Consider the following 25,753-nt stretch of genomic DNA (forward strand, 5'->3'; position numbering starts at 1 on the left):
TCCCCTTACTACTCCCATATGGACAACAAAAATTGATAATTCAATGCATTTTCCACGTAATATTTAGAGGCTTAACCTTTACTCCCCCGATGATACCATATGGTATCATCAGAGTAAGGTCGCAATGGCCTGATGATACCATACGGTATAATGGTGCTGATTACGAAATGAATGTACGTTTTGGACGTTCATACTCTTATGTTTTGGTGGAAACTCTGACACAGGTCTGGAGCAAGCCTGGGAAATTCATATTGATGACCAACCTTTCCCTTCTCCCCCCTCTCCACAACATATCCATGCCACATTTCCGAACAGTTTCACATTTTGTCTCATTATTCAATTTGTATGGCACCCAGGAACATGAAACATGTTTCAATCTCTTTGGAAACGTCCATTCTTTGAAGAGAATACTAAGTTTTGCGCCTTCTCCCTAAAATAGCAGGAGAAAAGGGTTCAAACTTCAGATTTTTATGTTTTTTTCATTGAAATTTGGTGGTCGTGCCCTCAAACCCCCCTTCCTCCATTCTGAATTGTACACGGTTGCATGCTCTGATGTTTTATCTGTAAAACAAAACTTATCCAAAGTAGATTGCTCCCATAGTGTTCGAGTTTTAACAATTTTCTGAGCAATATGCAAATTACCTATTTTTAGTAAAACAGTGTTTCACATTTTGGCTTATGGCACCCAAGAACATGAAACATGTTTCATTCTCTTTGGAAACGTCCATTCTTTGAAGAGAATACTAAGGTTTGCGCCTTATCCCCAAAATAATTGAAATTCGGGGGTCGGGCTCCCCCAAACCCCCTTCCTCGGTCAGGCGTTCTGAATTGTACACGGTTGTATGCTGTGATGTTCTATCTGAAAAACAAAACTTATCTGAAGTAGATTGCTCCCATAGTGCCCGAGTTATAACAATTTTCCTCCAAAAATGCATATTTTTCGTAAAAATAAAAAATCACATTTTGGCTTATTATTCTACTTGTATGGCACCCAAGAACATGAAACATGTTTCATTCTCTTGAGAAATGTCCATTCTTTGAAAAGAATACTAAAGTTTGCGCCTTCTTCGAAAAATAGTGGGAGAAGAGGGGGTAAACTTCAGATTTTTGTTTTTTCTATTGAAATTCGGGGATCCAGCTCCCCAAACCCCCCTTCCTCGGTCTGGCGTTCTGAATTGCACACAGTTGCATACAATGATGTTTTAGCTGAAATACAAAACTTATCCGAAGTAGATTACTCCCATAGTGCCCGAGTTATAACAATTTTCCTCCAAATACATATTTTTCGTAAAAAAAATAATAAATCACATTTTGGCTTATTATTCTACTTGTATGGCACCCAATAACATGAAACATGTTTCATTCTCTTGAGAAATGTCCATTCTTTGAAAATAATACTAAAGTTCGCGCCTTCTTTCCAAAAGAGTGGGAGAAGAGGGGGCAAACTTCAGATTTTTGTTTTTTCTATTGAAATTATGGGATCGCGCCCCCAAACCCCCTTCCTCGGTCCGGCGTTCTGAATTGTACATGGTTGTATGGTATGATGTTTTAGCTGCAAAACAAAACTTATCCGAAGTAGATTGCTCCCATAGTGCCCGAGTTATAACAATTTTCTGTTCCCGTGCAGAGTTCCATAAGAATATCTTTTTTTTTTAAAAAAAAAAAAAGTCAATGAGGACGAAATTCCCTGACATTTCCCTGACTATTTTTGACACCTCAAATTCCCTGACTTTTCCCGGTTTTCCAGGTTTTCCAGGTCTGTCGCCACCCTGGTATATAATCATTGGGTTTTGGATTAATAGAAGTTGCAATTTTTCACGTCTACGGAGGAAAATTCACGCAGAAATCATGCATAATTCAAGGAATTCCCGGCGAATAGCCACCCTGTTTTTATTCGTTATATGATGGAATTGATGAAGGGACATACACAAATGTCCAGGGCAGGACTTGAATCTCGTGATGAGATCAAAAGTTGACCACTTAACGTGTTCCGCCACCATGCAATCTGATTACCTCACAGCAAAAATTACTTTTTAAGAACAAGTGTGATGACAACAATGAATCTGTGGCACGTGGTTGCCACATGATAAAAATGCACTTTCAAAAGCTAGAATCACCAAATTAAGGTCTTGGAGAGAAATATGTTTATAAGAAAAATTGTTTACTTCTTGGTGCCCTTTTGGTACTGTGAAAATGTTTGTTGCATGGCAAGACCCTATACAATACAGGTTTCCTGATAACATAGTAGCTAATGCTGTTGGCTTGTAATCAAGGGTCCCATATTTGATTGCTGGTTGCAGACTGCAAAGTGATTCCGAACTAACTCTAAACTAAAGATTCGGTCCTAGCTCTTGTATATGAGCATAAGTGAACTTAAACCTATAACCTACAGCAGTGGTTCCCAAAGTGTGTGCCGTGGCACCCTGGGGCTGGCTTACAGGGGCACCGCAAAATGTTCCAATATTTTCACTGAAATGACACTTATTCCAAATATGTGCTTATTTATAGGTAGTACTTTTTACACATAAAATGTTTCTCAATTTGAAATATGTGTTTATTTTTTACCTTAAGGTGAAGAGGGACAATTACGTACCAGTTGTGCATTTATTTCAATATCGTCAGATTGGGCACTGCTATTTAAAAAAGGGATTAGTATGAAAGAGAGAGTATGAATTTCTCTCCATGTTGCACTGTTTTTCAAGTTGATTAGTAAGCTAGACATGATGTTTGAAAAATATGATTAATAAGTATGTACAGAATTCCTTACGGAAAATCAACTTCAAGTTACAGCTAATCAAATGGGAGTTTTGACTTTTCCTACTACTATGACATAGTTCAACGTGTCCATTTTCCGTCCATGTACTTTTCTACGTCATTGGATGTTTGATATTCCCGAGAGAACGAATAAAATAATGGTCCCATAAGCCTAATGCATTTCTCCTTGCCTCCTACGGCCCTCCTGGCAGTATTGCCAAACCTGGTGTGCATAAAAGATCTAAATTTCACCATTAATAGAGCTAAAGATGACTTTCAAGGAGCTAGATTAACAAAGGCTGCATAAAGTGCCTCCTAGGTATCAGAGGGGTGGGGGCACTGCTATTACCATTACCTTTAAAATGATGGCAATTTATTCTTAATTTTCACCGCCTAGATCTGGTGGCACCACCCATTTCAATAATCCACTGATGCTCATATGAAATCGAAAATAAAGGATTCCTGGATAACAATATTGTCATCTTCCCCTTAGCCACAGCACTATATAAAAGTAGCTGGGGAGGTAAGGGGGGGGGGGGCAACACAGCCAATATAACAATATTACGTTACGTGCAAAATGTACACTTATGGCAAAATTTGGTCTTTGTGGGCCTGAGCCAATGGTGGCATGATAGTAAGGCAGGGGGGGGGGGGGGTGCCACAGTTCACGAGTGCACAAAAGAGCCAGATCTGGCTCCAAAAGAGCAAAGTTGGCAACAGTGATCGGCAGCTGCCACAGCGAGAAAGACCCAGGGGAAATTGTCTCTCTCCCCCTTAAGGCCAGCAACCTAACTACACTAACTGAGGGTTGCAAGTGTTAGATAGGCCTACATTCTAACTTGGGTGCCGCGGAAAAAATTTGGAACACTAAGGGCACCTTGAAGCAAAAATGTTTCGTAACCCCTGACCTACGGAATCAAACTGAGCATAGTTTGTTACGTTATCCACCACCATAATGAATATTTTGACAGTAGCGTCACTTCCAAAATAAATTAATAAGATTTGACAGGAAGGAATTGTGTAGGGTTTTTCTTCTGCTGTGACTTCCTGCTTAATCACCCTTACCTGAGAATCAATTATAGAGACTCTGTCCATCAACGTGACAGCATCCGCGAGAGGCTTCTCTGGTTGGGTATCCATCAACTCGGATGCCTTTTCCTTCACCCATTCGAAGAGAGTGTAAGTCATGGCCGTGCCTATGTAGTGTTCAGCCTCTTCCAATACTTTAGCTATCACAGCCTCCTTTACTTCAGGCAATCTGAAAAATATAAATAACACGTGTATTACTGATATGCATAAAGTTACTTTGATAAATCAATCAGTGAACTTTGCATCTGCCAGTCAAGACAGTCACGAAAGTCAAGAAATCAACAGGTAGGTCAAGAAGTCAAGAAATTGTACTTTTGGTCGAGATTTTTTGCTATCACAATGATTTACCGTATTGGCCCGAATATAAGCCACACATTTTATCCAAATTTCAAAATTGAAAAATTAGGATGCATCTTATATTCACACCTTAAAAAAATATGACATTTCGTCAAATCATATGCTGTTAACGTGCTGATTTCTCTTTTGAAATAAGGATAATGCAACAATAGCATTGTACAAACTGGCTGCATTGTAGATGCTATAATGTTATCCAACAATAATTGTTTTCATAATTGGGAAAAGAGAGACGCGGTAGTATATAAATACGGAGAAACTAGTACTCACTTTTATCCGCGAAGCTGTTTTTTCTTCTTTTTCGATTAATTTCAGTGGCCACTGCCACCATCCTCGTTGGAACTTGCTGCAGCAAGGTGGCAGTGGCCACTGAAATTAATCGAAAAAGAACAAAAAACAGCTTCGCGGATAAAAGTGAGTACTAGTTTCTCCGTATTTAATAATGGTTTCTTAATTGCTAATTTCCAACTTGACCTAACTGGGGTCAATTAAATAAAGGTAAAGAAAACTGGAAAAAGTAACTTAACTAACTAACTAACTCTCTAGCCTCCTTAAACCCGAAGGTTCATGGCTGCAGCAACATATATATGGGGTTAGTCTTGTTAAAAGAATGTTAGACAATATTTTGTATGTTGTTGAGAGTAGAGAAATTCCACGGTAATTACTGCAGTTCATTTTATCACCTTTTTTAAACACAGGAACAATTATGGATTCTTTCCACTGTTGAGGGATTTCTTCTTTATTCCATATTAAACAAATTAATTTATGAATTTGACATATTAATGAATTTCCACCATATTTAATTAACTCAGCTGGTATTAAATCAATGCCAGGTGCTTTGTTATTCTTTAGCCTTTTAATAGCATCTTTAACTTCAGTCAAGTTAGGTTCTGGAACTAAAGGTTCTGCTGTGTGTACTTCATTTACTTCTGATTTATCTCCTACATGGACATTTAAAAGGTCATTAAAGTAGTTCTTCCATCTATTTAGAATATCGCTTGGGTCAGCTAGAAAATCACCGTCTTTATCTTTTATCAAGTTTACTTTAGGTTGCCACCCCTTTCTAAATTCATTTACACCTTTATATAAATCTCTGATATTTTTATTTTTGCTGTTTGTTTCAATTTCGTTAATTTTGCTTTTCAAGTAATCTCTTTTTTTTACTTCTAAACGTGCGGTTAACTTCTCGCTTTATTCTATTATAATTGCTTAGATTTGTATCATCCGAGTTATTTAACCACCTAAGTCTAGCCTGATTTCTTATTTCTATTAGATTATGACATTCATTATCAAACCATGGCTTACTTTTTCTTGGTTTATGGTATCCTATACTTTCTTTAGCTGCTGATTCTATTGCATTACGTATGTGCTCCCAATTCTTATTTACATCTGTTTCATTTATATTATCATCATCATTTAAATCCTGCAAAACATCAAATCTATTTGACAGTTTAATTTGGTAATCTTTCTTAATTCTTTCATCAGCAAACTTTCCTGTATCAAATTTTATAACTTTTAGATTTTGTTGCTTATGATTTATCACTGAGAGTCTTTCTCTTAATTTAGCAATTACTAAATAATGGTCACTGGCACAGTCAGCACCTCTATGTGTACGAACGTCGATTATACTAGTATGCCTTCTCTTATCAATGAGAATATGATCTATCTGATTATGAGTTTTACCATCTGGAGAAGACCAGGTATATTTATGGATATCTTTATGTTTAAAAGTGGTACTTTTCACAATTAAATTCTTTGAGGTTGCAAAAGTAATCAATCTTATACCATTATCATTACTTAATTCATGAAGACTTTCTTTACCAATCGTGGGTTTAAATGTCTCTTCTTTGCCAATCTGTGCATTACAGTCACCTAACAGAATTTTCATATCATACTGGGAAAATTTATCAAAGATCTGTTCTAACTCTGCATAAAAATCATCTTTAGTATTATCATCTTTATCTTCCGTTGGTGCATGTATGTTTATTAAAATAATTTTACACCACCTACCCTGTAAAACTGCATATGATATCCTATCATTAATAAATTCAACTGTTTTAAGAGCTGAGATAATTCTATTATTTATGAAAAAGCCTGTTCCAAAATTATGATTTTCAGTACCACCATAGAAAAAAGTATAATTTTTAGTTTACAATTCCCTTCTCCTGGCCACCTAACTTCCTGGACAGCTACTACATCTAATTTATACTTCACTATCTCATTAACTGTACACTGAAATGCCCCAGGCCGGTAAAGGCTCACAACATTCCAGGTGCCTAATTTAATATCCTTATTCCTAACGTAGATCTTATCCTTAGTCCAGGGACCTCCCAAAGTAGTCCCCACCCGGAGATCCGAGCGGGGGACTATTTTACCTCCGGAATATTTTACCTTGGGAACATCCATGGCCTTATATTTCTGTTTCTTGACATGTCTTTTTACAGTGCAGAGTTGTCAGCTCTACGCCTAACCCCCAATATGAATGGAGGAACTACTACACAAGACAAACACAAACACAAACACAAACATATTAGACAGCAAGAAGTTGATTAGGTATTATTATTGCTGTTATTCATTACGTTGATTAGGTAAATTTGAGTTTGAAAGTCTTACACGATGGCTGCTGAAAAAGTTTCTGCAAACTACCACCAACAGTGGTGCTAGTGTTCCGCTATTATAAAAATCGGCAGAATAGACCATTTTATGTTTAAATTATCTTTGATTTTTTGTTTAAGCCTATTCGTTTATTTTTCACAGCAGTTTGAAGTTTCTTTTGAGAAATGGAAATTTCTCGCGAACGCTTTTGGGCAATAATTTTTTATGATTTCAAATGTAGTTTTAACACCGAAACAATGCATCGAGCGACTTCATTTGGCTTTTGGGGATGAAGCACCATCCACTAGGACTGTGTACAATTGGTTTTCCGAATTCCAGCGTGGTCGCACATTTCTCAGTGATGAATTTCGTGAAGGTCGTCCAGTAATGTTGATGCTGTGCGTGAAATGATTGAGAGAGATAGGTATGTGACGTACCGTGAGATTCAGGCATCCTTGAACATTGACATGAAAGCAATACATACGATTTTGCATGGTCATCTGAACGTACGGAAACTTTCAAGCCGTTGGATCCCACACAACTTGAACGAAGCTCAAAAACAGGCCTGTGTAAATTGGTGTAAAGAAATGCTCAAAACTTCAACCGAGGCAAGTCAAATTTGGTGTACTACATCGTTACAGGGGACGAAACTTGGATCTATTCATACGAACCCGAAACTAAGCAGCAATCCAATGTTTGGGTGTTTCAAAGTGAGCCGAAACCAATAAAAGTTGTTCGTTCGAGGAGTGCTGCCATGGAAATGATTGCTTGTTTCTTCGGTTATACCGGACATGTGGCAACAATAGGTTTAGAAGATCGAAGGAGTGTAAATGTTGAGTAGTGGTATACAACAATTTGTTTGCCAGAGGTCATCAAAGAATTGCGTAAAACAAACCCAAATCGTCGCATTATTCTTCACCACGACAACGCCAGTTCCCACTCAGCACACCAAACTGTTGATTGTTTGTCCAGTAAAAATGTCGAATAAATGACTCATTGTCCGTACTCACCTGATTTATCACCTAATGACTTCTTTTTGTTCCCACATGAAAAATAAGATGCGTGGTGCAGTAGCGGCTTCTGCCTATTCGCACATTCGCACGTGCACACCCAAATAAATCTGTAATGCAAATCAAGTGTCCCCACGCCACTCCACCAAGAGAGATGGTGGAGAAGACTGCGATCCGTGATATCAACCCGCGTAGACCAGGCTGCGATCGGGGCTGGAACACAATGGTAGTTTCGCTCGCTATGACGCTGTTGCAGCAGTCGCGTAGAGGACGCTGATTGGGTGTTTTGGCTTGAGCGCCGTGTGAGGGGAGGTTGCATCATTTAGGAAGGCTGTGAACAAAGCGATCTGTGTGCGAGGAAATGTAGTGTTGCAAACCCATTCCGTTGGAGATCGTGTGACGCAGTCGATGCAACCCATACATCACAGCAAATTGAGGGTTTTTTTTTTTATGAAAGGGAAATTTCGATGGTATGTTGTCCCGACCATAACAGGGGAAGAAAAGGAGGAGAGTGGGGAGGGCAACTGAAACCAAAACGGGTGTTTTAAGCATGCCTTTGCTTCGTGCATCTTGGTCAAAATAAACTGCCTCTGTGGCGCAGTAGCCGAATTATCAACCCGCGTGCATCAAATAGTCAGCTGTTTTGCCTTGGGTAGCTGTTACTGCGTTACAAAATTATTTAACGCTGTCAAAAGGTCGTTCCTGTTTCAGTGCAAAGTGTTTGATTTCATGATGAATAGGGAAACTGTACATAGCGAAAGCAGACTTAACGTTATTGTAATACGTCGTTCGTAAAGTAAGTTCCACTGATGAATACCGTGGCACTGCAAGCGGGGCAGTGTGAACGCGCATGCGCCTTGTGTAGCCACAACCTTGACGAAGTGCAGACGTCAGTCTGAGGCAAGTTGGTCAGGAGAGTAGTGTGTAATGCGTTGTTGTTATGTTTCGGACAATCCAAACTCCCGCCACGTGTGAGGTGCGGTCTGCAATCCAAAACAAACGACGTGGCATGCTCAGTCGGAGTGTCATTCTCCTCCACGACAATGCTCGTCCGCATGTGGCAAATGCAACTCAGGGACTAGTGACGAAGTTCCATTGGGAAAAAATACCACACCCCCTTACAGTCCTGATCTCGTTCCATCTGATTTTTATTTGTTCCTCCACCTTCCTTGTTGGAAAACATTATGGTACTGACGAAGACCTGAAACGTGCAGTTTCCCAATGGTTCTCAATTCAGGCGGAAACGTTCTATGATAGGAGTATAACGAACTTGGTATCTCGCTGTCATGCGTGCATGAATCCTTATGGCGATTATGTGTGAATGCTGTGCCATGTATATATTCTTACCCCTATAAAGGTCATGATATTACTATTTATATTTTTCATTTTATTGCATGATGGAACTTACTTTCCGAACGACGTATTATTTTTGGAGGGAAGTTAGCTACTAAGCCTGTAGCAACTGCAGTAATATATGGATACGACGGAATAGAAAAAAATCAGAAGTACGATTACGAAGGAGGGCAGTGTGAACTTAGTGAGTACTGTTATTTGCTTTAACGTTTATTATTCTCTTGATTTCGCTTGATTTGCTTGGTTTGATCAGTCTGTCATTAGAAATAAACAACAGCTAGATAGATTAAAACTGATTTCCTCCATGTGGTAGTTCAATAGGCTTTTTTGGAAAATATGTGATAGCATGCCACAACTCTTTGCCTTCTGTGTGTTATCACTCCATTCCCAGATACCTTGATGTAAACGGAAAGTTTTGATACGTAATTTTTATTTTTTTATTTTTACTATTAGAAATGACAATTATAGTAATTCTGATCTAAATTATTAATAATCATGATAATAATTAAGATTATAATAATTACACTAATTAAAATATGTGAATATTTTAATAATTTATTTGACGAGTTGGATTGGATTTAACACCATTACTGAATTCAATTTGCTATTTGCCCATCATTAATGCCGATATATCTGAATTAAAAACTGAAGTGCGCAGCTGTGTGAATGACAGTAGCAGTCCAAGGACAGTGTAAGAGTTCATTGAGGAACGTGGCAAGTAGTACAATGCCTGTAAAGTGCGATTTACCTGAATCAATGGCGTGGAGAGCCATAGGAAGAATGGAAGCTGGACAGACAGCGAGAGGTATCTGTAGCCCTTGGAGTGTCTCAAAGTGCATTTCTCGATTGCATATTCGGTTCCAAACAACGGAAAATGTGCGACGAAGGCAAGGTCAGCAAGCAACATGCAACGAAACTACAACATGCCCTTCTCACAGCAATAGGGCGCAAGTGTCATCTCAAACTGTCTGCAATCGCCTTCTTAAAGATGGCCTCTAAGCATATAGACCCATGATGTGTGTTCCATCACCGTACAGCTTTCAGTCCGTAGAAACTTGGCTGGGGAACATCACTATTGAGGTCACAACGAATGGGGTTGTGCTTCTCCGATGAGTCGCGGTTCATCCTCCAGCCTTATAATAGACGTGCCTAATCTGGAGGATATGTAGAACACACTATAAAACTGCTTTTGTGCAAGAAACATTCTAATATGGAGGTGGTAATTGATGGTGTGGATTGGAATCAAAATTGTGGCACGAACGGACCTCCACGTCATCCAAAATGCCAGTTTGATGGCCCTTAGATATGGGGACGAGAACCTCAGACCTCTTGCCATGCCCTGCACAGATGTAGTATAGGTGATCGTTTGCTTTTCATCGGCGATAATGCTCGTCCTCACAGAGTTCTGTTAGTGCACAACGTGCCAGAAGACGAGGACGAGGGAATAGAGTGGCCAGCATGATTACTGGACTTAAATCCCATAGAGAATATCTGGGACGCAGACGCATTGTAGGTAGGATGTCACCTCTCTCAACTCTTCCAGAGCTGAAATTACCCAAAGTTTGTCCGTTTGAGCTGTTCTATTGATACACACATTGCTCTATAATGACTCACATCATGTGGGCATTGGATCAAGCGACTGTAGGATCTTTCTGTTACCAATACTAATCTATACTCGACTGTATATGTTCTCTGAATGATCCTTTAGTTGCATAAACATCGGCCCTATATGGTTTTCGTCTTTCTGTTTCTCTCTTGATCCAAGAAGAAGGCAGTGGATTGTAATTGCAGGTCAATTATCAGACAATGCACTATTTTGTCGAATTATTGTGACAGTACAGAATCGAATCTTCAAATGGGCTCTCTCTTAGAACCATTATCATCGGCATTAGAGACCCTACTTGCAGAAAAATGACCCCCCCGAGGAAATATCTGGAAATTCATGATTGATGGTATGGATCTTATTCAGAGAGTAAAAGAAGAGTCAAACTTTGGTGAGGTCTATCTGCATGGTCCGTTGCTTTGCGGAAGGAAATAGGAGTCCAAGAATCGATGTCTGTTTGATACGTACAATGATACGTCTATAAAGAACACCGAAAGGATAATCACGTGGGGAAGAACTCTGGCATCAGTCACAGACCATTTCATCTTCCCAGATTGTCAGAAAGTGAAGGAAATTCATAAGTCGCGTAATGAATAAAACAACTGTAATTGCATTTCCTGGATACCAGAGGATTTTGTAAAACGTTTGAATACAACACTTCGCGAACTGTGGAGATAAATGATGCAAAATCACATCTGAAGGAAGCCTCAAAGTGCTCAATCTCCACAGTAAAGATGAAGAAGGGGTGGTAATTTGTTGGTGAATACTGCCGCTGCTAATCAGGGGGTATGAAGCGGTAATGAGAGGCTCAGATGACACAGATCTGTGTAATGTTTGAGATTCTATGAAAGAATCATGGTTAAATTGTTTCTGAAATATAGTATCAAAATACCAATTATGGTCCTCGACATTAAGAAAATAGCTTCATTTCTTATTCAAAATGTTTGTCGAGATATGATAAGTCTCCATGCATTTGCAGGAAAAGGAAATGTAAGTACATTGAATATCCTTCTTACAGACATACACAGAAAACATTTTCGCAGCCTCGGAGATCAATGGAATCGCAAAGAAAAAGTAATGGGCAAGTTGTAGTTCTCGTGCTTACTGTATGCTCCAAAATCTTCCGTACATTATGTGAATGACATGGCATGTTGTCTATTCTGTGCAAAGAAGGGTGAGATAGACATTTATGAACTTGCACCTTGTAGGAACTGTCTTAAGAAACATGCTTAATGTGCGATTATCAAGCCGCTATAAGCAAGAGATGTCTTATGAATGTATACCTAGTCCAAGTGGGAGAAGGTGGTCATTGAAAAAATACGATGGAGCAGAGGAGCTGGTATTGGACTGGATGGAGTAGCAACCAGCATCTCTAACTGTGTTAGATACTAGCTTGCAACAATGGAAAAAGTAAAGGATTTTGAATTTGTTATTTGTGTAGACAGCCTGATCATGATACTCTCCAACTCTTACATGTTGTAACAATCATACTGAAAGTCAACATGGTTGAATCGATATGGAAAGGTCTTGGAACCGTACATGGTGATGTTATCAAGCACTCGCACCAAACATACTTCAACCCAGGGCTGTAAAAGTTCCAGGAACTGTAAATAAATTCAATTCCGGTCCAGGAGAGAAAATCAGCAAGCGTAAATGGGTTCTGGACTGTAAAGAGCCTTTTTTTATCTTTGAAGTATTTCAATTAGGTCCAGGAACCCTTCTTCCGGGCCAATTTATTTACAGTCCAAGTTTGGTATTAAAATGAAACAATGTGCAACTTTGATCGAATTTAAATTGCGTGATAAAAAAGGTTCCGGTCCTGTTACCGAACCCAATAGAAGCCATTAGAATTTATGGGTTCTTGGATCTTTAACAACCCTGCATCAAGCACACTAGGGTGGGCCAAAAGTTACGATTAGATATTGATTAGGGTTCAGCTGATAACTAACATATCAGTGGCTACCCACCATCATGAGGAAATCGGGAAGCTACGAACGAGTAGCGTAACCTGGTCATGGAAACCTACAACAACAAAGGTTCGTCCTGCTGATCACATGTCACCCAGTAACTTGTTGGATGATCGCCCACCTCTGCTGAGGCATGTGCGAGTGAGGCTGCCAGTTGGTAGGTTGGCCCTGGCCATCATGGGCTCTTGCACCGCAGGTTATTATTACTATTTCATAAGTTGTTCACGTGGAAAGAAACTATTTAAAATATGGAAATTAGTGTGAAAGCAAGTTTTAGTTTGGAGAAAGTTATATCTGAGAGTTGCAGAAAGTATTAATTTCTGAGAAATTAGATCATGGAAGGAATGTTGCACAAATGATTGTGCAGGGGGTGTTGTTCTGATTGAGAATTATGGGTGCATCAGCACCAAGGCTATTTGCCTGCATCCAACTTGGATCTCAACCTCTTGGCAACAATAAGTACTAATTTGAGCCAGCAAAGTAAGATTAATAAATATACTCGGAAACTTATGAATTAAAACTTGAGAAAAAGTTACAACGCACATTTTTGTTACAATTTTTACATGCCACATGGTGTGAAATACTGCCGTTTTTTGGAAACTTACGAACTTGTAAGAAACTTAATTTAAAAAGATCATCCACACAGAAGTACATTCATGCATAAAATAAACTTTAGGTTTAAGTTAAATCCACCAAATGCACTTATAATGCATATCTTGACATGTGAACTGTTGCCTAAATGCTAACTTGACTTCAAGCACAGGACCATAGTATGAGAGCACGTGAACTTACATGTGTTTATTATAAAAGGCATCCAAACTAATGTTGGGTTTGTCAGTTGGGTATGTGTCACCCCACGAGATCTCCAGAAGAAATGACTTTGGGTCATCATCACCTCCATACTGAAAAAGAAGAAAAATCAAAAACTGTATTAAGAAATATAGATGAAAAAATTACAGAACCTCAATTTTACGTTCCTGGATTTTACATTCAATCTTGATGGTCCCAACTTATCAAACTGTTATAAATATTCCCTGATTTTACATTTTCCAATATTTTAAGTTTTTCAGCATGGTCCCCAGAGAAACGTAAAATCGAGGTTTCACTGTGGTCCACATATTCAAAAAATTACATTACATTTTCTACACAAACCATATGTCCTGGTTTTTGTTTTCAAGGCAGCAAATTTCCTAATCAAATTATTTCATCATAAGTTGATAGGATACATCTTAACATGGGATGTTCACTAAACCATCCTCTGTGCCAGAGTGGTTAACAAAACACTATGAAAACAAGGACTCATAATTGATGAATAAATTCTCTAGGGCTATGGACCAGGTCAATTCTAGAAAAGTTTCAGAGCTTTCGAAAGCTAACGTCACTCTCATCTTCAGTATAGAAGTGCAGTGCTGAGCTTGAGCGTCAACCCAGTTTATATGTATCTGCGTGCGACTGTTTCTGGTGTCGATGGCAACTAGCCAGGCTGGATCCAGTTCTGGGAAAGTTTCCGAGCTCTCTGGAGAATTAACCTGGTCAATAGCACAAGAGAATTTATTCATCATTCGTTACCAGGAAAGCTTCAAGACTTACCTCAGGGACCCCTAGGTTTGAACTATGGATGGCCATAGTTACGGATGATTTTCTATCCAGATATCGCATATTCTGATTTCAGATTATTCAAATTATCTGGATATCCAAATGTGTGCATTATCCGAAGAGTTCTATCTTTTATGGGCTATCCACATATTCTTTTGTTGTTGTTTTTGTCACTTTCGTGTTTCTAAAATAAACTTTGTGGCGCAACAACCTTGAAGGGCCAGGGCCTGCCAGAGCGGCTTTCCATTGGGTGACGCATGGTCAACGCATCGGATCCCGTCCCCACTGCTTTTTGGCTTTCGTGACCAAAGCCCACTACTTCTTGAAGTAGTGTCGCAATTGCCCGCACAATGCTGGGTCAACTTCGAAACTTTGGGGGCACCCTCTGGGAATCGAACCTAGGACCGCTCACACCAAAGGTGAGAGGGCTAACCACTTGGCTACGCGGGAGTCCATTTTTGTGTTTCACTTTATGGATTTTCTGCAAATCCTTCATCAAATCTTTTCTATCTGGATATCCAAATTATCTGTTGCACCAAAAATGGATATCGGATAATTTGAAATCCAAATACCCATTATCTGGATTTTGTAGCCCTAGTTTGAACCCTAGATAACACATAGACTGTTCCATCATCTGTATCACCTACTCATCAATCGTTCTCATCACTGTAATTAACCATGAGGTAGAAAAGGCATAAAATAACTATGTTTCAGGGACTGAAAGATGAAGTAATAAATTAAAACATGGAATTGAGTACTTACTTTCTGCAGAAGGGTTTATATGAATAGTTAGGCATTCAATTCCAGTGTTAATAAAATAGAAATTGGAGGTCTACTCAAATTTACCTGGTGAAAATGCCCAAAACATATTATCTACTGTGATGAATAAAGCTGACCTCTCGCAGAGCTAGAATTCCTAATAGAAAGGCTACTGGACTACAAGCAACTAGAAACAACAGCACTGGTTTGTGCATATGTAATTCTCTTTTACAAACACTGCATTTGCAAAAGGTTCTATTCATCTCATATTTTTGATTATGATTTATATGATAGTTGTCTTCTAAATTATGAAGAAAATCCATGGTGTTTGAAGTTAATTGTAAAATTTAGTATTTTATGGACATTGAGAAATAAATGTAAATTTGACTTCCATGTAAACATTTACAGTTTTTGCAATTTGACAGGGTGTCTATAATTTCATAGAAACAAAATTCCCTGACTTTTCCAGGTTTTCCAAACCGAGAACAAAAATTTTCCTGACCAAATTAGTAGTGCAATTAGTGTACATGAATGGGTGTGGAAGAAAACCACAAGTGCTACAATGTTTACTTCACATTCCAAGGTAAAAATGTGTACAGGAAATCTGCAGCAATTGTTTGCAGAAAATGCATAGAGTGAAATAAGAACATGATGAATAAAAGCATATGTGGTTAGCCCGTAAAATGGGCAAACGATAAAACTGTCTGGTCAATGCACACATCGGATATCCAGACATTTTGTAAAATCTAAATATCTGGATAATTTGGATAATCCAAACATCTGGATAATCAGGACAATTCGAATATCTGGATAAACAGGACAATTCGAATATCTGGATATTACAATATGTGATATCAGGATATTTGAAATCCAGATAGAAAATTATCCAATATCCAGATAACTGTCATTACTAGTGAGTGGAAGTTGATGACCTAAAAAATATAGGTATATGACCTATATAATGTCCTAAAAAATGACGTACAAATGCAAAAAATGACCATTAAATTTGTTAGTTTCAGGTTCAAAATTGAAATGAAAAGGAAATGAAACAAACGCAATCTTGCTTTCAAAAATAATAAAAAGCCACCAAATGATACCACATGCACATTCAATTAAAATATGCAACGAGGATTTCCAATGGACACAACTGAATAGTTTGAAAACAATTTAATGAAAGAGTCGTATACATTGAATGAATTGGTGTAAAATGCATTAATTTCCCACAACTTTGCCTGGAGATGTAGTGTCGTGTGTTTCTGTGGCACTGTAAAGAAAAGACTCAAGAATATTACCAAAATGAAAGAAGTGACAAAATATGACGAAACAATACACCGAATATTGCAAAAAATGCCGAAAATCGGGGAAAATGACCTAAAACCTGAAAATTGGCAAAAAATGCACTTTAAAATTACCTTTTTTGGGTTCTAGACAAAGTGTAATAATGTGTATAGTTAATGGGCATCGTGTCCAAGATATTAGGAAAAAGATGACATTTCATCAACTTCCACTCCCTAGTAATTACTATACACAAACACAGATTGATGGGCTGTGAAAATATGTGTGCATCTTAATGCACACTTTACTATGAATTGAAGACTTAAAATGTACAAATAATGTTTATGTCAATTTAAAATTACAGGTGCTTAAACATTTATGCTTACTGTGAAATTTCCAAAGACAGAGTAGATTTTCTAGAAGCTGGGAGAAAGTAACTGCATGAGGATCTCTGATAATCCAAGGCACGATTCTCAACATTTACGTAAATCAGTGTTAACATTTGGATTCACTAACCTTATATTGATAGCACACTGGCGAGAGCTTTTTGAAATCTGGGTCTCCGTCGTAGATGGATAGCAGCACCTCCCTCTCCTCCTCCTGCAACTCAGCATCTGACATGGTGTATGCGGGAATTAGTCTGGAAAGTACAAAAATATTCTGCTATACACTTTCCACCCAAAATGCATTTTCCAGCAACTTTAGTTTATCTTAAACTATGATCAGTCAGGCCCATTCTTTTAAATTCTGATGTTTAAGTGAATATAGCACCCCAAATGACAATCGATAGAGGCATGCATATTTCATTTTTGACGAAAAAACATGAAATGTGAAATAACACATTGTAATGTTAATTTCTCATGTTTCTCAAAGGTGAGAGGTGCATTTTCCTATCCTGTTTTGTCACGAAATAATGCGAAATGAACTGCAAAATGCGAAATAGACTCTTAAAAACAAAATTTAGAGCTAATTTATTAACGCGGCACTTTCTGAACTCAGAATTATCCTGAGAGTTATGAAATTCATGGAAAATTGATTAATTCTACTGTAAATATTTGAGAAGCAAAAATGGACCCCTTTATACAGGAATAAATTTAATAGTCTGGTAATGACATAAATGTGTTATTAGAAGAGATATGTTTATTCTGTGTAGTTAGTGCAGTTTTTAAATCAAATTTAGGATTATATTCACAATTTTAAAACCAAAATGTCATTTTATATTCAGTTTTTTCACCACTATAACAGCAAAATTTATTTTATTTACCGCTTTTGAACCCAAAATTGAATCCATTTTACACCGAAATTTTGCTTTTTTATTTACCAAAAATATGTGCCTCTAACAATCGAAAACTCCACCAGATTGCTTACCACTTGATAAACACAAAATAAAAATTTTAATGACAAAAGTAAAAAATTTGCAATAAATGTTAAATGTTAATTACTTTACATTGAAATGTATTACAAAATAAAGTAAATCAAACAAAAAAGGCTGAAAACTTAAAAATAGAGATAGAAAATTTAAAAGCAGAAAATGAAGCTCTGAAGATTGAAAATGCTCAATTGAAGGAAAGGCTTGGTTTAAATTAAAAAAACTCATCTATTCCCAGTGAAACTTTCACTAGGAGTGTTAGATTCATTGGTGTTTATAATTTTAAGTTGTTAGATTAGGAGTGCTAAGTTTGGCGATATTATTTGCAGGTGTTTTTATGAATAAAAAGCAGAAAAATACTCCAAGATAGGTGTTTTTTTACAAGAGAACATTAAAATCTATCCATTAAAAAGGAATTCAACATAATTTTCAAGGGAGGTACAGTTGGTCAAGGGCTCAAAACTGATGAACACTTAATGCATTTGCCAACCAAGGCAGCACTGGAAAATAAAATAAAAATACAGATACTTTTCAATGGATCTCTGTGTACAGCGTAAAAAACTGTGGTGGGTCATTCCACGTGAAATCACCCAGAGCAGGTTGCTTCATAGTCATGGATTTTCTTCCAATCTTTTTTATTGATAGATACTTCGTCCAATATGACAAATATGTAATATTAGACTTGTCCAACAACAAATATGTTGAAAGTTACAAATTTTCGAAAATTTGAAGATTTTCAGAAATTGGGTGAATGAACGTGTCATGTGACACAAGACATGTCATATCTCGGAAACTATGGGGAGTATTGTGATGATTTAGGTATTGTTGGAGAGGAGAATGACAGTCCTAACAGAAAATAACTGTGTTACCACTCTTAGGTACTCAGAAAGTAGAAAAATCGTTAAAGAAAGTAATTTGTTGTAATGATACACACACTCAATTTCAGATAATTCCGCGATGACATCATAGAATTCTCGACCGCGGGGGGTTGTTAAAAAAGCCCAGTTATGGCGGGACCTTCTCAGACAGGGAGGAAGACTGATTCGACGGATCTTGGTTGGCAGGTACAATATCTTTGATACATAAGACAATGGGTTTTCTTGGACTATACACCAAGATGTTTAAGCCGGGATCGGTCGGGCTCGCTGTAGTCATGTCGAAGGTCGTGGGTGAGTGCAGTGCTCGCCCTTGCTTTTGAGGCATATTTCATTGTATTTTAATTCCTTTTAATTTATTTTCTGTACTTGTAATGATCTGTTTATTATAATCCTTCTTATTCATTACATTTTTGTTTAAATTTTTTTATTTGTTTTCAAACAGTGTAGTTTACATCGTCGAAGACAATAAGTCTCAGCGTTAACAAAAAGCGCATGTTCCTCTGAGGTAGTTCCATCTGATCTCCAAAAATCTGATATGATATAAAATCACTGCGACACTTTTCGAATTTTCTATTAACACGGCAAGAACATATACGTAGGTACGAAAACGTACTATAAACAGGATAGACCTATTGACAAAATAATGCACATATGTAAATAAAAAAAAATATAATGTAATAGGTCACATGTGAGCTCTGCGCTCACACAGACAACACTATTTCCACAACAATGGTCTCTCTAATAATGTCATTTACGTCATCTCATAAAAATTTGATCAGGTCGCTCATGAAACTCTAAAAGTCAGGTCTGCGCTCGCACAGACAACACTATTTCCACAATAATGGTCTCTCTAATAATGTCATTTACGTCATCTCATAAAAATTTGATCAGGTCGCTCATGAAACTCTAAAAGTCAGCTAGAGAGCCCCACAGGCCAATAAATACTGTTAAAATGGCACTTCCATTAAAATTTAAAGTGAGCGCGGCGCTCACCCACGACCTATTGCGGGTTAACTATTATCTTAATAAATACATTGAATTTGCCTCATAACATAACTTTTGTGTGTACATTATTCACAATGCAAGATACAAGTAAAGACATTAATCCAGCAATTCTACCTATAGTATTTTTTCCACACATTTTATTTTTAAACTGTTTTGAATTACAAGTTTAGCATTTTTTTATTGTTATTATTAGTGCACATAAATTCAATGATTGTATGTGTCCTATCATAAATCACAATATTAAAATCTTTTATTACTGTACATTATTACAACACGTTGTACTGGGTAAATAACAGAAAAAAAAAAGAAAAAGGAAGAAAGAGCAAATGGTGGAATTTGAACCTACAATGTTTCGTTCTTGACAAAAAAGTATAACAGGGTGGCCATCTAACTAACTGCTCTATGAGATTACTAACGTGAAGCTTTGTAAAACATGTTCATCTCTGTGAAAACAAATATGTGCCGGAGTTCCGAACCAATTTTTTTTTGCCATGGAACAAAGAAAATCGTCCGGTATTGTGCAAGGTACCGAGGTACTGAAATTTTGCCTAAAATCATGAGAAATTTGCTTCTTTGCATTCAAATGGGATGATAATTCTCTCCTGGTGGGGAAGAACCTGTTCAGTGTTTCAAACTGCACACAAATTTTCCTATTTTCAATTTCAGAACAAAGAATCATTTTTTTTTTTTCCGACATTCGTATTTCCACTTGCGATTTTTGTTTAATTCTGTATTGTATTATTGGTTTAGGGTTTCAAACTTCATGGAATGTAAAAGAATTTTAAAAAATTACAATAGAGTTTTTTTTTTTTAGAAAGAAGAACTGTTGCAAAGTTGGCTCTGAAGTGCCATGTTGCCAAATTTATGAATTCAGAACTTTGAATTTTTCGTAACAGTATGGTATAGTGAAAACACATTTCTTCAAATTTACAGGAGAAACTACTTACGGAACTGATTTTCTGTAGACTTTTGGAAGCTCGTGGAAGTGTTTTCTCGCTTCGTTCAACTTATTCGGCCCGTAAATCATGTATTTTTTGACATTAATGTGTTTCCGATGCACGATAGCTCTTGCCACCATTACCGTCGACTACGTGAATCAAATGTTCCATGCGTTAGATTATGTAACCCCCTGTTAGTGTAGCACCCACGCGATAGTTTTACAAGATGTGTAGTGAAAGTGAAACAGCGGGTTTCTTTTTTTCCAATTTAATTTTCTATGTTTGTCTAACCTAACCTTCCGTGAATGGTTTGTGGATCAATTTTCGCTTAAAAACCTTCTGTGAATAGTTTGTGCATCATTCTTTGGTTAATAAGTTTGGAAGCACTGCATATCAGCTGACGATAGACAACGTGAGTCAAGATTTGCCAGCCATATTGTGTGTAACGAAAGCGAATTAGCAACGTACAATAAATACTTGTAATGTGAAAAATTACACTTTTTTCAGTGAAAAAAGCAAAATCCCACGTTCAAAATTGTTCCGCTATGCATAACAAGTAAGTACAAATTAATAATTAGGAAATAAACAAGCGAAATGTGTTTTCACTATACCATACTGTTACCGAATTTTTTTTCAGGGCGGACAAATAAGATGTTGCGAGGGGTACCTTACACTCAGATAGGCTATTCAGGACTACCTAGACAAATTTGAAAGTGGTATCCAAACCACTGTGAAATGTGCCTCCACCAAGGATCGAACCCCGACAACTTAATTAGAAAGTGAAAGCGTTAATACCAAGTCATCAGGGAGGTCCGCTCACATCAAATAAAATTGAATTCGGTCTTGTACATGATTGTTAATCATAGATTGATTTGCTTTATTTCACTTCGCTTTTTGGGTAATTATGCAATATAGCCCGAACACCTCTCACTCATTTATTTCGTTCATTTTAGCATTGATACTTACCTTTTCTGCATTGCGGAAGATTCTCTGAGGTGAAGTTATGCCTTTTTCCATAAAATAGTGTCTACTTTTCATATTACGAGTCATTATTTGCCTTCCTTGTTCCGCTTTGGTAACAGACAATATGGCGTGCACTCATCATGGATCATCGCACGTCGTGCTTGTGTTTTGTCGTTTTGGAGTGGGTATGCAGTGTTTCAACCTTCTTAACCAAGAAATACCTACTTTCGTGTTCATTATGTCATCACAAACCATTGACGGATAGCCCCAGAAACCATTCTCGATAGCCCCAAAGACCATTCACGTGAGCCCCAAAAACCATTCACGTTAGCCCCAAAAACCATTCACGATAGCCCCACAGACCATTTCCGGCAAGGTTAGGTTAGGTAAGCATAGTGAGAAAAAAATTCTCATAAAAAAAAAAAGGCGTTTGGAAACACTGGCGAGACCGTGTGACTTTCGACGCTCGCACCATCTGCAGGTACATAATGGAAACAACGGCAAAATGTTGTCACTTTACAGAAAATGCAAATTCCTTACATAAAAAGTGATTATTTCTTGTCCTGCAGCATTCTATGGTGAAGTTTTCAGGGTAAATATGCGATAACGCCCGGACACCTTTCACTTATTTATTTCCTTAATTTTACCACTGGTACTTACCTATTTTGCCTTGCGGAATATTCTTTAAGGTGAAGTTATGCCTTTTTCCATACAATACTGTCAACTTTTCATATTACGATTGATTATTTGTCTTACTTGTTCCGCTTCTGTAATAGACAATATGTCGTGCACTCGTAATGGATCATCGCGCGTCATGACGCGCCAGCTTGTGTTTTGTCGATTTTCAGTGCACAAGCAGTGTTTCAAACTTTCATGATGGAAAATTATGTACTATTTCGATTTTTTTTTCATGTTTACCTCCACAAACCATGCATGTTAGCCCCAAAAACCATCCACGGGTAGCCCCACAAACCATTGACGTTAGCCCCAAAAACCATCCACGGATAGCCCCACAAACCATTCACACAAGGTTAGGTTAGGCCTGTTAGGTTACGTTCCATTAGCACTCATTTCACCCCTAAATTCATCGAAAAAAGAAAGCGCGGCGAACATAGATAAAAATAGAAATTTTCGTAAAAAGAAGGCAAGTGTGGAAACACGGCAGAGATCGCGTGACTTTCACCGCTCTCGCCATCTGCACGCACACAATGGAAACAACGGCATAATGTGGCAGGCAATGCCAATTTCTTACATAAAAAGTTATTAATTCTTGTTCGGCAGCATTAAACTACGAAGTTTTTACTTTCCGTGAAAGAAAATGGTACTACTTTACTATACCTGAGACACCTGGGAATGATTTCTTTCGCACTTTTTTACATTGCTAACGTACTATTCTGCACTCCGGAACACTTATTTAGGTGAAATAATGGAATTTGTAACGAAAATAATGTATATTTCTTACATTTACGAGTAGCACTCCTTTCGTTCAATTTAGCATATACGGACAACATCGGCTTGTAGCAGCAGCAATATCGCGTATAGCGCGTCGGAAATAATTTTTTAAAACTTAAAAACACTTTAGGAATTTTAAATTGACTTTTTTACTTACTTACGGGGACGAGGTATGCCTACTAGGTTAGGTTAGGCCTGTTAGGTTAGGTTCCATTAGCACTCCTTTCGTTCAATTTAGCATATACGGACAACATTGGCTTGTAGCAGCAGCAATATCGCGTATAGCGCGTCGGAAATAATTTTTTAAAAATTAAAAACACTTTAGGAATTTTAAATTGACTTTTTTACTTACTTACGGGGACGAGGTATGCCTACTAGGTTAGGTTAGGCCTGTTAGGTTAGGTTCCACTAGCACTCCTTTCGTTCAATTTAGCATATACGGACAACATCGGCTTGTAGCAGCAGCAATATCGCGTATTGTGCTCTCGTGCAGAAAGCAATTGGCGGCAGCAGCAATAGCGCGTCGGAAATAGATTTTCGTATAAAACCACATGGATTCGCATTAAAATGGACCAAAACTACATTCCGGAACATCAACAACACTCCAGAAAGTGAATTCCGTAAGTACTTTCTCCTGTAAATTTGAAGGAATCTGTCTCAGGTATAGTAAAGTGTTACCAAGAAAATACCTCCAAGAACGTCCAGAATGCTAAAGAAACTCATTTCAGTAAGTACTTTCCCCTGTAAATTTGAAGAAATACGTTCGGGCTATATTGCATATTTACCGCTTTTTGTGCCACTATTGTCTAATTTGCGAAGATGGGGATGAGTGATGAAATTGATGAATGGACATTCACAAACATCCATGCCAATTCCAGGAATCGAACCTGGGTCCCCTAGCGTCGTAGCGTGGTGTGTTAAACAATCCGCCATGGGGGCCGGCTTCATCGCGAATCAGCAACAGTACTAATTTCATTTATTAAGCTGGATTCATTTAAATTCCATACTTAACAGGAAGTAGCAGATCTGCCAATTAACACATTACATCTTTCTCTACATTAATTACAGCAGATGTTATACAAGCATATGTTAAACACGACACCCAACCTTAAGTAAAATTAGGACATTCAAATAGAAAATTGTAATCTGTAGCTTCACACCTTAGAGCATTCTTCAGCTTACCATTAGTTAACTACCATTGGTTTTTCAAAACACTATTCAGTACAAATTCTTACGTTGTGGTTTCACATAACTGTAAATACACTAGAAATTAGAGACATGGAGAGAAATGGTGATGGTGGCTTTTGTAATAAAAAATTCACTAATTATCCATGATCGGAGAACAATTAAAGTTCCTTGAATACTTCCAAATCTGTATTAATGAAATTTAATTGTATTGTTTGAAAAAAATAGAAGTTATTGGTGTAACCATCAGCAGCTATAGAAATATATATAATATTTCATTTGCTTTCCAATATACATTTCATCTGTGTTCTGTATTATGTACGGGAGAATTCGTAGCACCTCAGATTTTCTTCCTAAAGTGGGCGCGTTCCGAAAGTCGCACGAGGTTTACGTTTACATTGGTCGAGTAAGCGTAGAGTAGGCATGGAGTAAGCGGAAGAGCTGTGGGAGTGGGACGGGACCATGGAGGGACGGGACGAGTTACTGGCCTGTCTGCTCGACTCGACGCTTCTATGGCGAGTAGCTGTTTGTTTACGTTTACACACGTTCTACTCGACTCTAGCAAAGTGGAATAGTGGCTGCAGCTGTTTTGCGCTCTTTTGACAAAATGAACCCATTGACGTCGTTAGCGATTTTGAAACGGTTTAAATAATTTTTTTTACGAGAAATAAAAACAATAATGAACGAGGACATGTCTAGAAAGAAAACTGACTTCCTTGATTTTCCAATTTTCAATCGTTCTTAGTTGTACGTAAAACGTAAATTTATACGCCCGTAGTTTATTTTGTTTGTTCCTATAATCGACACAAAATTACATGGACACTCATATTCACGGTACAGTTCTATAAACTGTTGCCAGACTTGGACCACCTCTCCTCAGAAAGCGTTTACATTGACCGGGTGGTCTGTCGCGTTTACGCGCTAGTGAAAAAATAGATGGGGGAGTAAGCAACTCAGGCGAGTCTCTGTCCTCCTTGCACTGCCCCGAGTACTGGCTCCAGTACTCTCTCCACTTGTTTACACGAGGAGAGTAGCTCGCTTTACCTTACTCGCTCCAGCTACTCTCCCGTCTACTCGACCAATGTAAACCGGGCTAAAGCAGAGGCTGACATGTCAGGACTGGTTTACATTGGTCGAGTGAGCAGGAGAGATACTGGAACGAGTTACTGGCCTGTCTGCTCGACTCGACCCTTTTATGGCGAGTAGCTGTTTACACACTTTCTACTTGACCCTAGCAAAGTGGGATAAGGGCTGCAGCTGTTCGTAGAATTGATTTCCGTCCAGGGTTGGGGATCAATGTCCCCTGCCCTTGTGGTTGCGCCACTGCCTAGTAGCCGGTACTCTATAGCAGTGGTATTCAACCTTTTTTCTCCCCGTACCCCTAAAGAAACTTTTCCACTGAAGCGTGTGCCCCACCCCTTCCCCGAGTTATCCATAATTCAGGTTATACATAACTACATCTAAAATAAATTATGCAAATCATTACCTATTAAATAATACAGTTTTACTATAAAAAGGAGAATTATAAAATAAATAAAGGAAAATTATGGGTATAGCAAAAATATACTATGAACTTTAATATTTTTTACCTGTTAATGAGATAGCTGA

At 37.9% G+C, this 25,753-nt stretch overlaps 1 protein-coding gene across 2 annotated transcripts in view; it reads right to left on the reverse strand.

Moving 5' to 3' along the window:
• The window catches only part of LOC145990337 (RWD domain-containing protein 4), a 31,460-nt gene extending 7,182 nt beyond the window's left edge, over positions 1–24,278 (reverse strand). The window contains exons 1-4 of one of the 2 annotated variants that reach the window (XM_083126029.1): positions 24,143–24,278; positions 16,872–16,995; positions 13,518–13,627; positions 3,820–4,012 (exon numbers count right to left, since the gene is read on the reverse strand). In XM_083126029.1, the coding sequence (XP_082982155.1) occupies positions 3,820–4,012; positions 13,518–13,627; positions 16,872–16,976 (408 nt within the window). In that variant the 5' untranslated portion in view covers positions 16,977–16,995; positions 24,143–24,278. Of the gene's footprint in view, positions 1–3,819; positions 4,013–13,517; positions 13,628–16,871; positions 16,996–24,120 lie in introns of both variants that reach the window. The other variant, XM_083126031.1, reaches the window with a different exon arrangement.
• Positions 24,279–25,753: the final 1,475 nt, after the last annotated feature.

This window comes from Lepisma saccharinum, chromosome 7 (assembly GCF_977018435.1).
Source record: "Lepisma saccharinum chromosome 7, izLepSacc3.1, whole genome shotgun sequence".
NCBI classification, from domain to species: Eukaryota; Metazoa; Arthropoda; class Insecta; order Zygentoma; family Lepismatidae; genus Lepisma; species Lepisma saccharinum.